This window comes from Rhyacophila brunnea, unplaced genomic scaffold (genome assembly GCF_057557595.1).
Source record: "Rhyacophila brunnea isolate RB1 unplaced genomic scaffold, BYU_Rbru_1.0 scaffold_16, whole genome shotgun sequence".
In the NCBI taxonomy this organism is placed as follows: Eukaryota; Metazoa; Arthropoda; class Insecta; order Trichoptera; family Rhyacophilidae; genus Rhyacophila; species Rhyacophila brunnea.
The window spans coordinates 16946987-16970333 of record NW_028232816.1 but is presented as its reverse complement, the minus strand read 5'-3'; the positions used below and the strand labels follow the sequence as shown (position 1 = coordinate 16970333).

The following is a 23347-nucleotide window of genomic DNA, read 5'->3' as shown; positions in this document are numbered from 1 at the left end:
TACTATTACGCTTTATAACTTTGCACTCCAGTTCTAGGATAAAAATGATATAATGTACATATTCTAAAAATACTTTTTTTTAGATATATTATCTATTTATTTAATTATTATCTTATGCGAGGTAATTAGGTAAGTAGTGTAGTATAAAGTGCAAAGTTTATAAAACGTATACTCTACATTTACATGTATTATCTATGATTTGACCATAGATTAGACCTGACAAAGTGAATGGTTTGATGAACAGATGTAGACAACCAAATGAATGCCTCTCCTTGACGCATGCACAAAACTTCTCGGTGTAAAACCAGAATTTAAAAGTTGAAGTGAAAGTGTGTGTTGCAACCTTCAATATACTCATATTTATTGAGTGTTAATGCATAAACCGAGAGCAGCTGTTGGTATTCGACGTATGACGTATTCTAGACATTTGTTTAAGTTTATCCTGTATTCTTCCACACTCGAGATCGGTTGCTTCTCCACACCCGTTAGGTATTTCGGTTCCCATTATTTCTGAGTTCCCTGTGTATGACATAATATGTATTGTGATCTTAAATTTACTGGCCCAATTAAACGATGTAAATAATTAATCTTAGTTCCTTGAGATTTGGCCCAAATAAATGTCTACCCCAATTAACCGGTGGCCCAATTAATCGGAATCGGCTGTACATCAGAAGTATACATAATATTAGAAAAAATCTTTTAAAAAAATATGCCGCCGTACAGGACTTCAGGAATCAGATTTCAGCCAATGTGCTTTACCAATTTAGCCACCTTACAATTAACTAATAGTCATGTAACTGAAGCGCTTCACAAATTTTGCTAATGCTGGTAACTGGCTTTTGTGGATTAAATCAAGGTACCAATAATAATTACTTACCTTGATTACTAGCCAGGATCAAGATTTCTACAAATTTTAGTCCTGACATACTTACACTTGATAATAATTTAATAAACTATTTTTGTTATTCCACAAAATATTATTCAAGTGAGTCAATATAATGTTACATTCTCATAACTATATTATTATTATTAAGGGCGGACGTGCTCAGCGTGAGTCAACATGGAGCTTTTTTTCTATTTTCAAAGAATGATCCTGGACATACCTTAAACGTTGTAGATAATCTATTTATATAATTTTTAAGCCTTATTATCCTTTATATTTATTTTAAACATTTGATGACTGCATAAAGTATTTTTATTACATAAAATAGTATTCTTTTAAACCTCTCGCTCTAATGTTTTAGAATATAGTCATATTTCAGTACATAGCTGTGCAGTGGTGTTACGATTTTTTACATTTATTAATTTTGAAACGGATTTATAAAACCATCAGTATAATTTATATCGACATTATTATAGTGTAATATTTACGATAAAAAATTATATTGATAATCTCTGTGATCCCAAATTTGACAAGAATTAGGCATTTTATTATTCAAAAAATGGGCAAGATTAACACATTTGAAGATAATTCTAAAGATACTAATTATAAGCTATGTCTTTGAACATTATATCCTATGAATAATGATTGCTTTATAATAATTATTGACCTAAGAATAAGGTAGTGTTTTTTTGAAATATGCCATTTCTTTTGGCATTCCTCAGTGGTTAAGCTACAACATACGGCCGTAGCCATAAATTGACAAACTACAATTGAAGTAGGGAGTAAAATGATGTTAACGCGCGTGTTTGAACATGTACTTAACCGAATTTTTTTTTTTTTTTTAAACGGTAGGTACCTTATTCTTAGGTCAATAATTATTATAAAGCAATCATTATTCGTAGGATGTTTATCACACTTGAATGGTCAAAGACATAGCTTATAATGAGTGTCTTTAGAATTATCTTCAAATGTGTTAATCTTGTCCATTTTTTGAATAATAAAATGCCTAATTCTTGTCATATTTGGGATCACAGAGATTATCAATATAATTTTTTATCGTAAATATTACACTATAATAATGTCGATATAAATTATACTGATGGTTTTATAAATCCGTTTCAAAATTAATAAATGTAAAAAATCGTAACACCGCTGCACATTTATGTACTGAAATATGACTATATTCTAAAACATTAGAGCGAGAGGTTTAAAAGAATAATATTTTATGTAATAAAAATACTTAACGCAGTCATCAAATGTTTAAAATAAATATAAAGGATAATAAGGCTTCAAAATTATATAAATAGATTATCTACAACGTTTAAGGTATGTCCAGGATCATGCTTTGAAAATAGAACAAAAGTTCCATTTTGACCTACGCTGAGCATGTCCCCCCTTAAATAATGCGTTTTTTTACCTGCCCATAATTTTTTGCCAGACCCAGGACCCACGACATTACAGGCCGATATGTTACCGCTCAACCGTCATCTGTCTAGACGTGTGCATGCCTATGAATAAATGCTTTAATATTTTTTTTCTGAAACATTAGTTATGTACTGTAGTATTGTTTATTAGCCCTACTATCTTGTGCGAGTCGGCAGGCCACCTGTTGCTTAGGAGCGACATATTGAAGAAGGAATACGAATAAAACTAATGTGAATTACGTAGAGAAAATAAAATTTTAAAGCACTAATAATCTGTGATGGCTAGTGGTGATGTATATATCAGCATTTTAAAGATTTTCTATGCACGTTTCCATTCAAGATAGCAATGAAGAAACAATAAAAGTGAATGAATGAAGGGTTCTGCCGTTCAACAAAAGTTTGGGAATCACTAATAATTAGATAAGCAAGGTATGGCAGTCAATCCATCTCTATTAGATTCTGCTCTACTTAATGGGTTATTAGTAATCCTTATATTATCGTCGTCATCTTATTGCTTTCGTGAAGCATTTTTATCAACTCGAAATGCTTTATCTCGTCAAATATCTTTTCGTAATCAATTAAGCACCCATATTATTATACTTCTTTTCGTTGGTCTCGACTTTTCTATACAAGTTTATTGCAAGCAGTGCTTCTCAAGCAATATTGGAACCATATTGTGCATTAGGGATAGCCAACTTTTTTGGTGTTGTGATCGACATTCGCATAAAAAATTTATTCACGAGCAACCTGCCAAATCCGGTTAATAAATGAGCAAACATCGCATTAATCTCATCATTCATTCGTTCTCACTGGTAGGTAGGTCTGTGTATTTTTATTATTTTTTATAGCGTCGAGGCGCCAATATGTTTAATTTTACGATTCTGAGATATCCAAGTAGTTAGTATGTAAATTAGCATACATCACAATGATATGATTTTTCACCAGTACGTGTTATGAGAAAATTACAAATTTGTCATGTAATATGTTTTCAATGTATAGATACCACCGGCGAAGGGTGGAGGTAGGCTCTTAAAATCCAACAAAAATAATATACATTAAACTTTATCAGTCATACATATTTGTTTTCATTAAACTAAGAATACAATATGCAGATAGTATTAGTTAGTTTATAAAAGTAATTAAACCCTACGTAAACCAAGCCATTGTTAAATAATAGTCAAAAAATGGTTGTCTATCTATAAAATATCTAAAACTATGCCATGGCCATAGTTCTAGATATTTTATAGATATAAGAATATTTGGTACTGTTCGGTTATCAGGAATACAGCGGAAAACACATTTTGAAAATAGCCGATAAACTGGATTATTTGTTAGGTTAACCTAACCAAACCTAATCCAACCTAAACTAACCCAAACTAACAAATAATCCAGTATATCGGGTATTTCCAAAGTGTGTTTTCCGCTGTATTCCTGATAACCGAACAGTACCGAATATTTTTTATCTCTTATGGTTCGGTTTATGTCATGACAAAAAATCAGATCTTTCTTCCTACTTTAGTGATGAAAAATGGATATGTTTTGCTTCATATTTGGCGAATTAGTAAATGAATTGAATCTTTTTCTTCAGGGAAAAGATATCAACATTTTAATTTTGAATATCAAACTTCAAGCTTTCTAAAAAAAAATTCCTCATGGTCAAAAGGTATTAATCAAGGATGCACTAACACAGTGTTTCCCACGGTGGGGCGTACGCCCCACCGGTGGGGCATGACGCCTCAGAGGTGGGGCACCACGTTTCAGAGGTGAGACACGTCGGCATTTCACATATAAAGGGGAACACTCATCGGTCATACAAAAAAATGCCTGAGATGTACAAAATTGAAATAAACGCAAATTGTACTTAAAATAGAATGAAACCCATTACAATTTCAATAATTATCTAAAAACACAAACTGTGCAGGAGTTTAATTGTATTGTGGTATTTTGTAAGTTTTTTTTTTTTTGCATTTTTAATGCATACATTTTTGCATACTGGCCAGTGTTGCCAACCGTACTATAATTATAGTATTTGTACTATAATTTTGGTCCGCGTACTATGTACGATATAAAATAGGTATAGTACGCCCAAAATACTATAATTTTGAAAATCGTACTATAATTTTATATAAAAGTACTATAATTCTGCATTTGCCATTTCGCAATCAAGTGGTCTTCGAAAATTTGGAAATCTGCGGCCCGCGGCGAAATATTTTTCCCAAAAAAAACAAGCCGACCACGAAAAATCGGGAACCTGCGGCCCGCGACGAAATTTTTTTCCTAAAAACAACAAGCCGACTATGAAAAATCGGGAACCTGCGGCCCGCGACGAAATATTTTTCCTAAAAAAAAACAAGCCGACCATGAAAATTTGGGAACGTGCGGCCCGCGACGAAATATTTTTCCTAAAAAAAACAAGCCGACTATGAAAAATCGGGAAAATTTTCATTTTCAACAGATGACAACGCGTACTATATTTTATCTCCAAATACTATAATTTTGGAGGCTCTGTACTATAATTCCTCTTTCAAAATATGGCAACACTGATACTGGCAATACTGACGTTTGACAGCTACTTCTTAATATTATGGCTACAGGTTTGGCCAAGGCCCTGTATTATTTTAGCAAAATGAGTGAACAACCAAAATCAAAATTTACTCATTAAAAAACGAAATCGATTGGATATAACTAATAGAGGGGACCTAAGACTGAAATTAACTAAGTTATATCCGGACATAAAATTTCTTTGTAGCAATCGTAACTGAATTTCTATGAATTAGGCGTCAAGATATGTGTGTGTGTTTGTTTGTCATTTGTGTTTTATTATGGTTTTAATTTTTATTTTATTCTACTTAATTAAATTTTCAATTTGTGTTTTGAAATAATTTCAGTTATAATATAATATGTATTAGAATAGGTTTTATTTAATTTCATTAGGGGTTCATATGTTTACAAACATATTACAATATGATTTGAAAATTTACCTGCTGTTTTATTAAAAAAAGATGCCGGTGGGGCATTTGACTTTTGAAAAGGCTACGGTGGGGCATGGCATGAAGAAGGCTGGGAAACACTGCACTAACATGTTTTCATGCTTGAATGAGAGTGTCTTACCACCAATGAAATATCACTATCGACTTCAATTAAAAGTGTTATACTTGATCACATTGGCGAATCACAAGGATTTTTCAACATATTGTCGCTTATGAAACAACACCGCGGAAGTCGATTAATTAAAATTTTCAGGGGCAAACAAAAACCGTCTCAAAAAATTGAAAATTGATATCTTTTAACTTATTTTTTTTGTGTTTAGTTAAAAAAAAACATTTTTTGCCTTGGTTTTACACTCACGGTGCGATGTGTTATTGTTGTGCCAAATATTTTTAAAAACAGTCTTCGTTGTGTTTTTCGTTCACCCACTACTCGATAAACAGTTAGTGTACGGCCTGAGTGGACAGCGTTCGGCGGGGCGTTGAGTGGCATGCGCAACTCAAACGTATAACCATGTGTGAAAATGTTTGTAGAGAATGTCTTTTTTTGATTATTCGTTTTTACAGTTATACGTTTGAGTTGTGCACGCCGCTCACCGCCCCGCCGAACGCAATAATCTGTTTATTTAATTATAGAAACAAATTAGATAGTATAGTATTATAAATCAGCTGAATTTTACCTATTTTTCTTAAATAAATAAACAACTTGTTAAATTTAAAAGTTAAATGACTCACCTAATCTAAAAACAAGACTTACCTATTTCTTACCGGTTGATCAGAGTATCTATGGGCAATGTGTACTACAAAATAGAATACACATTATACAATTAATAATCAATATTCCATATTGTATGTTTACATAATAGTATTTATTTATTCACTGACCTTTGGTGATATGTAGGGTACATACTTTGAAACCTAAATTATTGTGGAGAATACATTTTATATGATAAAAGATGTTTACATATTTTTATTTGTCATCTGTACAAAAGGTTATCTGTTAGTTTTATCAATGACATTGAGTAGGTACATCATTGTTGCAGTTCACAGGTGTTGGTAAAGTTATTAAATAAATATTGTTTTAACAAAATACTATTGATTGTATAGATTTAATGTCTTGATAATGATTTTACACAAGTCTTGGTGCATCTCACTATTCATGCAGTACAGGTTTCATGACATGATGTTTTGTTTAAAATTTGAGATACAGTGGAACCACGATTTTATGTGCCCGGTATTTACGTGTAATTTCTTCACTCCTGTTTTATTTTATAATATTTTAGTGCATTTACTAAATTCTTAGTTTTACAATTTTATTTCCCGCAATTTACATCTGAAATACATATTTAAAATTCAGTTTAAATAAAAAAATGAATTCATTTTAACATATTCAATTATGACAATTATGACGCATAAACGCATTTTTTTTACAAATAGTGTGGTTAAATAGGGTGCTGACGCATATGCGAATTCCTTTTTTATAGACACGGTTACAGTGTACAAGACCAAATTTACACAATTATAGGGCGATCTTTTACTTTTTTTACCATAGCCTGGGTGGGCACATGGTGTTTTTTTGCCATTTTCCATTTTGGATAAAATGTTAGCTCTTGCTCATTTAAAAACAATGATGTATTATTATATTCGGTTAGTCATGATTAGTCAAAAATCTGTGACTTGACAAAGATTTAAAAATCGGCTGGTTTTGCTATCGTTCATGCGTTCATATATAAAAACAATCGTAACTACCCAATTATTGATGAGCCAATTAATTAATTGTTCATGCTCGCTTAGCGTTACGGTCACTTGTTGCTGACATTTTTCGTTCTTATTGTTTACATCGTTTTTACGATTTGTTTCTACTTAGTACTTTAAAAATTACACTCTCCGAAAATCAACATTTTAAACATAATCAGTTTCATTTTTTTTTTACCTAATTATGTGAATTGGTTTAAAAACAGTTTTCTTAATAATGAAATAGAAAGAGTTAAAAAGATATTGAAAGACTAGATGAACTATGAAGGAGTTTATTTACAGAAATATTTTAATGGGATTGTGGATTGTGGAGGATTGGTATGGCCTCTTAATCTTCATTGACGTCACCTATGTTTTACCTTGTTTATGTCAAATGTATATAAATTAGTATTTTACACCTTGGTACAATATAATATTATTGTCTTGTCTCTGGTTAGATCGGCTTGCTTTTTAGAATTTGGAGAAAATAGAGTGAAATCTTGCATAATCATTTTGGTCCAAAATATCCATTTTCATTCCTAATTAATGCGTTGATAAAGGTTAGATCCTCAAGTGTCGAGAAAACTGAATTTTTACCATGACAGTTATATTCCAATTATTCTAACATAATTAATATACGCACTCTTCAAACTTGCCCGAACTGTGTCCTCCCAGCATCCTACTGTATATTTGACTGCTTCAAATAATGATTTTCTCAAATATCTACATATTGCACATCATACAATCTATTGTTTTACATTAAAAACTCTACAAAAATCATTCTTATCTTCAAGTAAGTAAATAAAATAAATTTCATCAAAAATCAAATACTTATCTTTCTTAAATTGTTTTTTTTTCCTATTTTGACCATTGAAATACCAGCAAATTAATATAATACTAGCTGAGCCAGCTGGCTCTCGTATAATAAATTTGACAATAATTATTTATTCAGATTGCAAGGTAGGGAAAAAATTGTGCAATATATTGCTACACCTTTTATATTTGTCCGTGAATGGCAACACTGGAAACGCCAGTTATCTACTTTTTACGAGGGGTGCGCGGTGGTGTTGGGAATTTCGCGTCGGTTTTGTGTTTCAAGTATTTGATGTGATAAAACTCTTCAATACGCCCCGCAGATAAACGTATGTCTATTATAAAAAAATATAAGATTTAACCTGAATTACAATGAACATAAAATGGTGAAATGTATTCCATTATCCACCTCTATTTCATATTTGTTTAGGCTCCCGAAAAATATTTGGAATAAGTAATGATGTGTCATGTTTGAATGAAAAAAGGTGTTTAGAAAGTTATGTGAACTCGTTTGAGATATCCCGTTTCTTAATGAAGACGATACAGGCAGCGGTCGTTAGAGAACATCTTCGATCCATTTTGCCGATACTGTGCAAATAATTGTTTTTTTGTCATACCTACTACATTGCTCTGTCAAATCGCTAGGTATTTGAATGCATCGTAATCGCCGCTCATTAAATCTTACTCCTTAATTTATGTGCCGCATTCGAGTGAATATTAAGATCTAAATCAGAATTTTAAACATAACCGTTAATAATTTGGAAGTGGACCGAGAATACAGGTGCTACCGGAATGTCAGTTGCTACGTCCGTACTCGCAGTAGTGAATCGTAAATTATATCCAACAATACGAATAAAAATGCGCACAATTGCAATGTAGAACATGAAATTAGATTTGACGAAAGACAGATTAATATATTTCGTGTTATCGGTCACAGTTCAATTGTAAGCTATTATTCACTTACTGAAGCTTCTCTAGGCAATTAACCATCTACCTACTTGCTTATTTATTCAATAAAAAATAAATTGCATAGATACGATGTACATTTTTTATGAACCTGTATGATAAGTGATGTTTCTAACTAATCCTTAACCGGTGATATTGTAATAGTAAATTATAATAAATAATAAAACCAACGAATCTGATCAATACAATATTATACGAATTTTATATCAACACAATAAATAGCACATTGATTATTAAATTCTATCCTATACATTTTTTTTTAAATACCTATCTATTGTGTCGTTTAAACTATATCTAGTGTCAACCAGTAGGTTTATGAAAACTTAAAAATAATATAGGTAGGTAGTTTCATTTGTTTTTAAATCCCACCATTTTTTTATAGGTATGAAAGCATAAGAAAACGGTATGAAATTATTATCTTTGCTCAAAATTGTATGTGTATAGTTATTATTCTCTCTGAGACTGACAATGAATAGAAGTAAAAGTTTGTTTTCCCCAAAAATATAATTATGTGGTAATTGTGCATGAGCATGAGCTTTTATAATTTTTTTTTACAAAAACAGTTTATTCCATGTAGACAATTATAATAAATACCTTTTTCTGTCGGCGCATAGGCTTTTCGATCCAATAATTGTTAATTTAAAATTTTCATACATTTTGATGCATCATTATCACAAACTAAGATTATATTAGGTAATATTAGGTTGGGGTAGGTTAGGTTTGGTCTAAAAAGAAAGTTATAAAATCTCATGACGGCATCTGCGGCAGATTTATCAATTACGTTTTATTGAAAATAACCAAAATTTACAATATTTTTTCTTGCATAATAAATTGTCCCAGATTGTGCATTATAGTCAAATCTTTATAGCATGTCATTGGCGAATCGAATGTTCTAGGTACCTGCTTCGTGATGAGAAAATCTATAACTAATGAAAAACCTATATTTTTTTTGTCCACCGTGGAGGGAAAGCGACAATGATATTCGTGTTCACGAAGTGACTAGCTAAGCTGTGTGGACTATAACTACTCTCTAGCAAATTATGTATTATAGCGGCTCTCGTGGTGCAGTGGGTAAGGCGCTGGCCTTCCACCCGAGAGTTCTGGGTTCAATTCCCGGTCATGACAAAAACATTTATGTGTTTTTCTCAAAGCCTGGGTGTTTGTGATTGTTCAAAATTACTAACAACCACCTTGTACGAAAAAGCAAGGACATGGTTACTAATAATTCAAAAAAAAAAAAAAAAATTATGTATTATAAATGCCATCTGTTTGTAAAATCGTCAACTTAAATCGAAGCAGTTCGATGGTGCTTTGAAAGAAGTTTGAATCAAGACCTGGTCAATATGTATTTTAAGACATGAAAGCTTGTCTCAGTTTCCAACAATTTGATGAATGAGTAAATGAGCTTCCAACATTTTTTTGTAATAAATAAATGAAAATTTGTAATCATTTCTCAAGCGGTTATTGAATTTTTCTCAAGTCGAAATACAAAACATATCCTCCAATAGTCTCTAATGCCTCTCTCACGAATGGTTAATATTTTCTACATGTATGAACTTTCTTTCTTTCCACAGAATATTCTTAACAAAATGGCTGGTTCAAGAGTGTTCCCGTGGATTGTCGGTTGCTTTGTTCTACTTCCGTTGATCGGAGGATTATTAGTGGTATACGATGTCCAAACATCGGGGACATTTGAAAGTGAGTGAAACCATGCTGAAATCATTATTAACTTTATGTAACACGACTATGACTATTCAATTCCAGATTAAATTATAAATAAAACATTTTTTGATGTCTCACTCACTGTATTTCTACAAAATATTATTATGAATTGTATTTTTTAAATAATTAAGTGCTTGTTTATTAATCTCGTCATGTTTTTCACAGAAAGCAACACGGGTAGATTCCTGAAGGATGTGGGAGCCTTAGAGAGTTGCCAAATGGCGTGGTCGCGCAGCCTGTCCGCGTCAGCCCGAGGGTACAAATGGGCTGAGAAGAATACCCCACATTATTTCTCCGCTGTAGCCGATTTCAGTAAACCTTATGTGGAGCTGACGCGTGACATGGCACTGGTGGTGGGCAACCAGGCCGCCCAGATTTACGGTAATGTTAAAGAATACGCCGTAGAGAAGGGACCGGTGGTCTACTCGACGATAGACTACTACGTGCCGGGTTTGTTGACCACCGTGGAGGGATACTCCGTGACAGCCTGGAAGGCCGTGAAAGAGCTATCCTGTCACTACTACAATGTCACCTTGACATATCTCAAGACAAAAGTATTCATGTGAGTATATTGTTTTGTATCACTATATATCTGCAATTTTCGGTCAATCAATCATAAGTCAAAATAAAATTGATACTTTTAGTTAGAAGGCTTTGAATCTTTCATTTCTGCCTGTCTATTATTCCAATAGTTTAGATGAAAAATAAAACTTTATTAAACCGTACCATTTTTGCACGTAACATAAGTTTACCAAAGATCACAGACACTGTCTAGCTCAGGTCAGTACACTTTCCAATCGATTGGTCCTGGATTTAAATATCTAACGGTCCCCTTGACAATGGTCCAATTCAGACAAATGTTGGCACCCTTTGATGCATGTTAAAATACCGACACTATCAATAGATGGCAAACATTAATGTCGCCCTCTTCACAATGGTGAAAGCCACGTGAACATTTGTCTGACTCGGGCCATTGTGAAGAGCCAACATAACATCTAGAGTACCGGCTAAGAGACAATCCTCATAGGAAGGTCTTTTAAAACATTCGCACCGGTATAAATATGCCTAAAGGACACGCAGTGGCGGGGCTGATTCGCGTGAAACTGATAAGAATTGTAAATCATCATAACTTTTACTCTACTTAGCGGGAAATATTTGTAGAAAATTGGCTCAAATCCTCAATCTAATCAAACAGAGCTTCGTCTTGTGAATAAGGTTATAAATACGGCCATTCTAAATAAATTTAAATGCGAAAATATCCAAGAAGCCGCTGAAACAACTGTTTCTACTCCATCAATTGTTTAAACTGATGATGTAATGATTTTTCTAGCGATTTATTATGTCTCCATTGCAAAATGAGTGGCTATAATTTTTTTTAATGAAAATAATTTAAATAACTCACCCTGGCGGTTGGCATATGTAGTGCGTTACACTATATAGTTTTTTCAAAACATAATTCAAGTTTCCGTCTCAAGTCAAAAAAAACGAAACACAATATTATTTATACACTAAACAAAATGTCTTTTATTAAGTCAGCTAATGCATTGTACATGGTCAATTGGGGACAGACATCCCCCCCTACGTCACTGCTACTATCAGAATCACTGACTTCATTATATCTGTCTTCATAAATTTTATCTATAAACGTACCGTCATCCATATTGAAGGTTTGATTTTTAAAAAGAATAGAATAAATATCTGACCGACCGACCGACAATCATGCGAAAGTAAGTTTCGATGTTCTCGTAATGGTGTTTTCTTCTTTTAATAATAATACTATTATTAATTAAACTATGGCCCACAAATCGAGTCAGGTAATCCCGAATTAAGTATTCTTAAGGGAATACCCAAAGTATTCTTCGATGAATGTCAAATAGTCCAAAATTAATTATTAACTTTCATAGTTGTATTTTATTGATTTCAATTATTAAATTCCAAATGTTTGGGAGTCCTGATTGATTCACCCGGCTTGATTGCTGGATTACAACATACCATTGTGACAGGTTTTATCATTCGTGTTTGCGATACGCCATAAAATATCACATTATTTAAATGGCTTTAATTCATAATTGCAGACATGTCCACCCATAAAAATGAGTACATCATTAACGCATGGCTTGTGAACAATAATTATTGTTAAAACAGTAAAATTAAAATAAAAAAAAACATTCAGAGTTATGACCGATTAATGTCTACTATATCGAATGACGCGGAAAACGCATTGCCCGCCGCAACACAAAAAAACCGACAACGTGGATTCCATGTTCCCTGGAGCCATTGGGTTAAGATACTTCCCTCTTCTACAACTCAATATATTATAATGTTATATTTATTTAGTCGTTTAAAGAAATAGGTATTTGATTTTACCTTGGTTTAGTAATACAATTACTGACCACATAAATATGTATGAATCAACTGCTACTATTATGCATGTTGATATGGACCTTGTTTTTGCTTCTTTTTTTTTATTATTTGACATGGTTTTTATGAAACCTCTTGAATATTTCATAACCGAACAAACGTTTCGAAAGGGGTGCTGTGTTACTGTTATTCACGGAAATATAATACCCAAATATTCATTGTCTCGCTCTATTCATTAGACACAGAAAGTGATCACGAAATACTGCAATTTCTTGCGTTTCATTATGGCGTACTATGAATGGAAATGCTGAAGTTGGCGACTGATAAAAATAATTAATACATATTGTGTGAATTAAAAATCAATAAAATTGTGCTCACGTAAGTTAATACACTTGTTTGTAACTATGTTAATGGATATTTTTCCAATAATTTTAAATAAATATTATTCAACGTTCTTCCATGAACGTGTTGTATCATTTATTCCAATGTCTGAAGTTCACCTTATAACATAATCACTTGTACTGTTATCTCTGCAGTTACCAATTTGTATGATAATATACGAGGGTGGGTCAATAATTCCTTAGAAAAAAGCATTAAAACAGGTTTTATTTTTGTATTTTTTTTTTATTTCTCAACATAATTTCCTTGGAGCTCAATACACTTGGTTAGACGTTTCTCAATTTTTTTTAAACCGTCAGAAAAATAAGTTTTCGGAAGGTCCTCAAAATAAGCATTTGTCCGATCGATGACTTCTTCATTTGAAAAAAAACGTTGTCCACTTAGCCATTTTTTTAAGTTTGGGAAAAGGAAAAAGTCACTGGGGGCTAAATCTGGCGAATACGGTGGGTGGTCGACCAATTCGAACTTCAATTCTTCAATTTTAGCCATTGATCGTAAACATATGTGAACACGGGCATTGTCCTGATGAAAGAGGATTTTTTTCCTGTTTAAATGAGGCCGTTTTTCTTCAATTTTGTTTTTTAGCTGGTCCAATAAAGATGCATAATAATCCCCTGTTATTGTTTTTCCTTTTTCCAAATAGTCAACGAAAATAATTTCACGTGCATCCCAAAATACAGCAGCCATAACCTTACCAGCTGATTTTACGGTTTTCGCCTTCTTTGGACATGGTTTGCCTTCGCAATCCACTGCTTTGACTGTTCTTTCGTCTCGGGAGTATAGTGGTGTATCCATGTTTCATCTACAGTCACAAAGCGACGAAAAAATTCATCCGGATTGCGTTGCATGAGCGACAACAGGGCTTTAGAGGCCACCACCCTACTGCGTTTATTGTCGATTGTGAGCAAACGCGGCACCCATCTTGCAGAAATATTTTTCATGCCCAATTTGTCATGTAAAATAGAAATGACGCTACCTTTTGAGATCCCTGTAACCTCAATTATCTCACTCAACTTTAATCTTCGGTCACTTAACACCATATCGTGGATTTTATTGATCATTTCTGGTGTAGTTACCTCTACAGGACGTCCTGAGCGTGGTTCATCCTTTGTTGATGTACGACCACGTTTAAATTCATTTAACCAGTTATAAATAGTTGCAAGTGAAGGAGCAGATATGCCGTGAACTAAATCCAACTCATTTTTTATTTCCTTTGCTGTTAACCCTTTTATATTAAAATGTTTAATAACAACTCTAAACTCAATTTTCTCCATTTTCCATTTTTCCATTTTCCACAAGCAAATTTTTTTTTTAAATGTACGAGAAACACACAACAACCCGACCAATCTGATTGAAACTTCGCAGCATACTGAATCGGTAGTGCCGCTGCATGAAAACAAACCGCTTGCAGTACTAGTCGCGCCACCTGTCGGCTTTTCTAAGGACTTATTGACCCACCCTCGTAATAATTACTTATTAATGATACTTTATCTGAACTGCATTCTACTATGACAAGTATTTTTAACTTAATGGGTTACAAATAATGCCACCTTATGACAGTGCTTGCCAACCTTTTCCGCACATTGAAGAATACTTCTGTACATTATATTTTTTACCATAGAAACATATCAAAATTGTTGTCGACAGACATGTTTTTTTTTTGTTTTATGTCCGATCCTAGTAAGATCATATGAGATATGGGCCTCGCATAGTGGAGGTTTTGTTTTTACAAGAAATGGATGTTAGCCACTTGCTCTAGCTATTAGGTCCATACTCTGACTCATACACAAATTGAAAAAACAATATGTGTACTCGCCAGATCTGGGATTCGAACCCACTACGTTTTACTACTAGAGATAAAAGAAAAAAAATATAATTTAAATTTGGCAGATATATTTTATTTGATTGCCATCACAAAGTTAAATATCGGGTAATCAATTATTTCTGTAATATTCTTTCAATTGTTTAATTCAAGAGACCACATTGATGCTACTCGTAATAAATTCCTGGCCAAGACATTTTACTAGAACACTAGAGGTGGAAAATAACGCTAAAATGTAATGTAATATCAATGTCGATGTCGGGCTAAATGCAACAACTGACGTTTATAGACATTTGAATTTTACTGAACAGAAACAATGTCCTGCGGCACTCTTTCCTTGTCAGTTGCAGCACATGCGGAAAGCTCCGCCCTGTAGCACCGTCTTTTGTACTCATTGCTAAATCTATGAATAATTAATTGAAATTAATGAATGGTGGTAATTATTAATATAAATGAATCCAAAACAATAATATCATAATTCAGACAATTCTTTTAATCGCTCCACTCTGATGTGATACAATGTCATGCTCCAAGTAAAACTTGATTCAAAATGCCAATATTCAAAAATATACTGTTTATTTACTTTCTGAGATGATGCAAGGCAAATATTTTACTACTTTGCTACTAACACGGGCAGCGCGAAAGCATCTGCTTTTTGTGTATATTGAGAATTGCCATGCTATCCCTTGAGGATTTTTTTGACTTATAAGCAATGTTCCCTGTAAGGTGTGCGCGTACATTAATTATTGTTGATCTGTTGAAAAAATGCTAATTTTGTATGTTAATTACAAAATCAATAAATACTTTAAAAATATAAGTTTTAAAGAAAAATTGTATGTGTGATGCGTTGATGATCCGCACACACAATGAAAAATTAGAGGGAACGTTGCTATAAGTACCAGTACAGTAAAACCTCGTTAATACAAATTCCATGGGACCGAAAATCGAAAAAAAATTCGAATTACAAATTATGAAATTTATGGGGGAAAAATATAAAAATTTTGAAAAAAAAAATTTTTTTTGATTTTCATTAATTTTGTTTCTGAAAATAGATGTGCCTACCAAATTGGGGTCATAAAATGTCAGGATTATTTTTGTTACTATCATAAAATAAGTAATTTTTGATGTTTTAAGGAAAGTCTGTCACAATTTTCAATGACTGGCCCATGAAATAGTGTACTTTATTACGATTTATTGAATATTTTTATATGCCAGGGACTCTGAAATCATTTCGAATTACGAAATTCGAATTAAAGGTATGGTTTTATATGAAAATAATATTCAAGGGACTTTTTTTTTGGAAAAATTTCAAATTACGGCGAATTTCGAATTATCAGTGTCTTACTAAGGAGGTTTTACTGTATTAGGATTCTGACTAATGTATGATTTTTGTTTCCAGTGACAATTGGGCTCCTGAGATAATTCACGCCAAGACGCTGCAAGCTTTGAATACGACACAGATCTACGCCGCCGAATATTACAACTGGTTCCATAAACAAGTTGATGATTATTCAAAAATTCAGTGAATCGAGAATTGTTACAATTTAAGGACATGACATTTTGTGTTGGGTCGAATATCAAAGACATTCCTTCATTTTCCAGTTTACTTTTATTCCTTTATGTGTCTTACGTCTTATGCATTTGAGCAAGTAAAAGTTTTCAAACTCTGAAAATCGTGTGATAATATTAAAACGGATGCTGCGTTGAAACATTGCCGGATTAGATTGCACGCCCTGCCCTGCCAGAACGGGAAGTCTTTAACTTTATTTATTTCATTCCTTCTGTAAATTAACATTAAGTTTTATTTAAGATTTTTGAAAATAGCTGAGACTTTATCTCATAAAATTTATTTTTGAAAAAATCTCAAGTTTATTGTGTCTATTGACAATTATTTTTGAATCACCTATTTTTATATTTTGATAAAGTTTACATGTATAAAATAAATATTTCTATTATTTTGGGAATGTGTTGATTTCTCCAAGGACTGTCTTATATTTCTTTTGTTATTTGTTGTAAATCAGAATAAAAGATGAAATCAATTTTACTCACTTGTTTTATTCAATAATCAAATACATAAATCTCAGTACTATAGCTAATATCATTTATCATTAAAAAATAGCTTATTTGTATTATCCAGTATTGTTTTGCTGAGGTCGGTCGGATCTTCATTTCTTATCGCTGCCAAAACTTCGATTACTTGTCTGAAACAATAAGATTGCACATTAGTTTGACATATTCAAATTTAGTAGAGAACGACAACTAGGGATGCTATATTGTAAGAAAAGATATCTGTACCAAGCGTCAGTATCAAATGATTCTTGCCCGCAAAACTTTTTTTTCCAAAAAATAAAATCTTGACAAATTATCTACACTTTTTAGAGATCCTTACCAACTATAACTTGAGGTGCTAGTATCGTAATGTGAGTATTGCGTATACATTAAATCTGTGAAACTACTGGTTATTTTATGTCTATTTTTTTGCCAGACTCTCGATTCGTACATGACATTATAAGCCGACACGTTGCTCGGCCATCGTGGGGTCGTACACCGAATGAATTATGAAAACCCAGCGAAAGTAGCGATGATATCCAAGCAACACCAAAGAAATTAACTTGACAATACTTACATTATATTGACTGGTTCATTTCTCCCTTTGACCATGCTGTCCTTGGTAAACTTTTCCTTTTTCACTGAAGGAAATTTAGTTTGGATATATTTAGCTCCGGCATGTGTCGGTCTTATTTCACACCATGGACAATCGGTCTCGATCAATAACTTTTCCGCAGGAATCTTAGCTGCAACTTCTAGATTGGCTTCAGTTTTAAGAGAGCTAAATTTGTTGGAATATACAAAGGAGATAGTAAAAAATACATATTGAAATTGGAACAAAATACTGTACCAACACAAAATTATAACATAATTGTATTTCTCCCTGTAGTAATATAGGAAGATGGGATTTATGGAGGAAAAATACACCTTTAATTCCAAAGTAGTGATTTCGGGCTACAGATAAGACAGTATTCAGAAACAGATTAAAATAAAAATCATCAAACCACATGCAAAACTATAAAATACAAATATGTGGTTAAACACAATAATAGTGAGCAATTCATTTATAAAAAGCTTATGGGTATTTATCATACAAAGAATATTGTCGGTGTGGTAAATCACTCGATTACGAATACATATTATATCAACATTAAAATAATAAATACCATAGCCATGTGGGTAATTTACGTAATGTCATCTCATTTAAATGAAAAATTCACATGAATATAACACTCGCAGGGTAACATGAAGAAAAAGATTAAAGTTAATTACTTTTAAAAATACTGGGGGATACGTTTTGGACTCGCAATAAGCAAAATTTCACAATCAACAATTAAAAACAAAAAATGAAAACACTATAAATAAAATAAATGTCACATTAATGAAATATACTGAAAAAACATCATTCATTTTCTTTCCGCATTGCAAAAAAATATTCTGGTTTTAACCTGCTTGCATTTCGGCATTATATTATTACACTAATATTATTATATGGAACGAGCGAGAAAAATCAAACACACGTGATTCCACTCATGACAATTACTGGCATGTGGGAAAAAAATATAAAAAATCGATCGTGATATACCCAACGAATTCGCACTCGCCGGGATCGCAATGAACAAGAGTTACTTGTACCCAAATATGGTTCAAATGACAATAAAAAAATTCATAAATTTATGTTGTCTTATTATGACTAGAAAGGTAAACGACATTGATACCAACCATCCATTTATTCCAATGTGAAAACCCATGTCAATAACTTTGTGCATATTTTCTTCGGAGCCATCAAAAGAATGAACCACTCCTCTGTATTGTGTTTGGCGCTGTGAAACTATATGAAAGAAATCATCCCAAGCCGCACGGCAGTGCAAGAACAAGGGTAAATTCTGTTCTTCACATAATTCCAATTGAACATCAAAAAATCTGAAATGAAAATATAATAAAAATGTTTTTGAACTGCTATTCTTTAATGATCTGTGCCGGGAGGTTTTGTGAGGCTGCGAATTTTTTAGCGAAAATAAAATCTTGTTAATTTTTTTTTTTAATATATTGAAAGTTTATCTTTATAGACTTACCAATCATATGCAAAATGTCTCATTTGGACCAGTATTCTTCCGAAAAAAACACAAGTTTAACTAACGCCTAAGATTGGCATTTTGTCTTCAAAGACAGGCGAATAAGTTCGCATTTTGTGTATGGCCGGCCGTATCTGCGAACATATTCGCTTTGGCATAGAATCGGAACTAAAAAATAAATCAAGAATGGCGACACCTGGGTAGCAAGTAACATAGGTCATACACACAATCTTGACACGACTAACATATTCATAAAACTCATGCAACCTTATGTTACGCACACGGCGTTGATGACAAACTGTTGGTTGGAAAATGCATCTGTTGATAAATATAAGAAATATTGAAACAACTGGGATTGGTATGTAATATTTCCGCTTATTTCTTATTTTCTCAAGTGACAGTAAAAAAACTGCTATTTCTTTGTCTGTTGTATAATGACAGTTATCTGGCTTGGATAGTTAGACAGCTGATTTTTTAATGTTTCGACTATATCGATTCGTGATATTAAACTGTTAAAAAATGTTAGCCGGCTCGCACATCTAAACTCGTCCATCTGCAACATGTCGAATACGTCGGTATGACGTCATCGTTATTCTCAATACACACGTTGCCAAATGGAGCTCCGCAAATTGGTGGAATGGGACTTTTTAGTTTGAAAAAAACATCTAGTGCTGCTAGCAACCAATCGCATGCGTTTCGGGCTGCGAGTCGAAGCCCCCAGTACACATACGCACACGCTACGAATTGGTCATTCCTAAACCGTGTCGCCGCATCTTTTAAATATCCACGCGCGCGCGACTGTCACTACGCGCCTATGTACGCGGTCTTCATATTATGCAACATTAGTGCGACGTTCCTAGAAGGTTTGATTAATGGCTGTGCGGCAGACAAGGCGAGTTTCGATGTGCGAGCTGGCTTAGATATTTTTGGGTGAATCTATATGAACATTTTTATACTGAATCTCAATTGAAACTTATGATCAAGCATAACTGATGCACATTTATCATACAAGCAGTTTAAAAAATCTCACCAACTAAATTTACTTCTCACATTGGTAAAAAAATGAAGGATTAGAAAATATTGCATTCGTCTGTAAATTGAATCTTTATAATAAAAATTAAAAGGTTCAATTAACATGCTACAAGTGGTGAGTCGACCAAATAAGTAAGATAAAAAACACATCACGAATTTTCTCTAATAATAAAAATGCACCGCTATTTTACTGGATTAGTGGTGGTTACATTTTAAAATATGTGGTTGTACGATGCAATTTTGTAATGGTGTGTCATTACTCGATAACTCCGTAATTCAAGTGGATGTAAGTATTAAAAATACACTAAATACCCTTAATTTTACGTGAACACCATTTGAAAAACGCTACTGTAGAGCGTCACACTACCTTTAACCTTGGTGATAGGTATGGGGTCCCACAAAGATCCTAGCCTTGGGGCCCGCTTCAGGATGTGGGGGCCATGGATGTAACTATTAAAAAATAACATTCTTTAACACATGTTTCACATTCTGGATCCAAACACATTGAAAAACATGTGAATTTTGCCTTTTGATTTTGATTCGAACCCAAGACCCACAACTTATAAGCTGACACATTACCGCTCGGCCATCGCAGATGCTTTCATTGTGATACGCAATCAAAATATAAATATATATATAATATTGCATATAAATTTTTAACATTTTCTTGGGTGAACATAGACACCATGATAATATGTGTAACGAACAAGCGTCACAGCTGACTCGAACAACGAAAATAAGACTTCCACCAACCTTTTCGTCTACGATTGATGCTTGATCCACTAGTAAGTCAACGATTTAATTGATTATCACTCACTTTTTTTGTGTTTCCACACTGCAAAACTTCAATCTATCGTAATCTAATCCACACTCCCCTAGAGCGACAATTTTACTGCCGCCTTTTTTAACAAACTCTTTGAGTTTAGATAAATATTCTTCTGGATTTTTTTCAAATTCGTTGCATCTTGTTGGATGGCAGCCAACAGTTGTGTACAATCTTTCTGCAAATTAAGAAAATACGACACTTAATAAATTAGACCACTATGACTGTATTATGATAGTCAGCAATGATAGCTTCACTTTGGGGGCTCAAGGCGTTGGTACCTGGTGATAATTAAATGAAAATGACGAAAGAAAACAAACATTTTGTTTCATTAACATAAGTGGTTTCTTTTAAGTAGAGAGTAATTAAATAAAATGCAGGTAGAATGGTGACAAATTCCTGTGGCAGTACAGGCGACTCATTAGTTGTTGGTATTGTTACTTTCAAATGACACTAACACAATTGCAAAATGATTTCATTATGGCCGCAATTGCAGAAGAATATGTCCTACTGATACACCCCTGTTACAGGCGGGCTTCTCCCGGTGTAAAATAATCATTTAGTAGTCATAAGTCGAAACGTAACCCTGACCTGTAGAAACGGCTTCATAAAACATCCAATCTGATTCCTTCCTCAATTTTTTTTTTATTCATAAGTAAAGGCCTTCGTCCGGTGTGTGAAAATCATATACTGGGCGGAGGTGTAATTAAGATAAATTTAATTTGATTTTAAAAGTATAAATGATGATGGATGAAAGAGATAATTTTAAGACTAAATATAATGTATAAAATATAAGTATTTAAATCTAATAAATTTTGCCGGCAACGTTAAAATCTCCGCGCGCCTGCGCCGAGGTGGTCCTCGTGATTCGTCAAATCAAAAGGATCACGCGATAAAATTTGGCCAATCACGAGAGTCCTTTTTGCTGGTCGGCGTGGGTACGGGGAATTTAAAAAGAAGAAAAAAAAGTTAGTAAGCGTCCCTTTTCCAATATGTACGGACCTGCGACTATAATTGTAAAAACCCAGATATAAATTTGTGAAACTAAAAATAAAAAAAAAATATAAGACAAGACCACGTTACGAACACAAAAGAACTTGTTTTATTTCCACTCCATTTGTTTAACTTTTTTTGTGAATCCGGGGTTCGATCAACGCTTGAGCTAGCCGCTGGAACCCCGAACATCTCACTACCTACTTACCCGAATTCATTTTATATTTTGTTGATTTATAAAAAATAGTAAATCAATTTTATTATATAATATTTTTTAGTATTTCATTGACTCATTCATCCCTATTATATTTGTGTCAATCCCATCTCTTTTGAGACCGATAGGATATGACTTGCACCCCACCGATACAATCAACGGTCAGCGACGGTGATTTCGCCGGCTATTCCAATCTCATATGAATCTGCAGCATTAATGTTTGAATGTAGGTATATGTGAATTCAAGCTTAAAAGCTTCATGTAAATTAAATTGATGTCAAGATGGCTACTTTTCAATAAATCACCATTAGGCCGCCATAGATGTACAGTTTTAGTAACAGGTTGAACATGCCAGTTAATACGTAATGGCGGCCATACAGTTATCTTCGGTAGATAATCTGTTGCGCCCATAGACGGACAGTTTTCGACCTGCCAGATGTCTGCCAGGTTCAAACTGCCAGCGACCCCCCACTCCTGTATTTTTGTAAAACTGTTGGAATTTCGACTCACCGAAAGTTCTCGGGTGACATTAGATGTTGGTAACGTTAAGTAGAATATACCGCGCGATACAGCTGTGGCTGGTGTTGCTTGTTATAAAATACAAATTCATTTATTATTAACAATGTAATAATATTATGTACGCGGAGATCGCAAATATTATATTTTATTTATTTTTACGAGGGTAAAACAAAGTTATAGTTATTTCTTCTTTTGACCATGTCCGATCCTAATAGGATCATATGGGCCTCCACAGAGTGGAGGTTTGTATTGACAGATTTTTTTTTTAAGAGAAATGGATGTCAGCCACTTGCTCAACCTAGTAGGTCCATACTCTGACTCATACACAAATTGAAAAACAATATGTGTACTTGCCAGACCCAGGATTCGAACCTGGGACCCTCGACTCTATAGGCCGGCATTTAAGCCACTCGGCCATCGTGGGTGTAAGTAAGTTAAGTTAAGTGTAAGTTAGTTATGTAAACATATTATTTTATACAATATAATATAAATGGTAAAATTTTAGAGAGCATGATAAATAAAGTTATTGTG

The 23347-nt window shown here is 33.3% G+C and overlaps 2 protein-coding genes across 3 annotated transcripts in view; one reads left to right on the top strand and one right to left on the bottom strand.

Annotated features, from left to right (window-relative positions):
• Tmem214 (Transmembrane protein 214) overlaps positions 1-17155 on the top strand; it is a 29678-nt gene extending 12523 nt beyond the window's left edge. The window contains exons 8-10 of the mRNA XM_085943402.1: positions 10382-10505; positions 10695-11091; positions 16511-17155. Coding sequence (XP_085799528.1) covers positions 10382-10505; positions 10695-11091; positions 16511-16637 — 648 coding nt within the window. The 3' untranslated portion in view covers positions 16638-17155. The remainder of the gene's footprint in view (positions 1-10381; positions 10506-10694; positions 11092-16510) is intronic.
• LOC147074480 (deoxyribonuclease TATDN1) overlaps positions 17147-23347 on the bottom strand; it is a 14613-nt gene continuing 8412 nt past the window's right edge. For both annotated transcript variants that reach the window (XM_085943413.1, XM_085943412.1), the window contains exons 3-6: positions 21085-21268; positions 18883-19083; positions 17738-17941; positions 17147-17312 (exon numbers count right to left, since the gene is read on the bottom strand). In XM_085943413.1, coding sequence (XP_085799539.1) covers positions 17210-17312; positions 17738-17941; positions 18883-19083; positions 21085-21268 — 692 coding nt within the window. In that variant the 3' untranslated portion in view covers positions 17147-17209. The remainder of the gene's footprint in view (positions 17313-17737; positions 17942-18882; positions 19084-21084; positions 21269-23347) is intronic.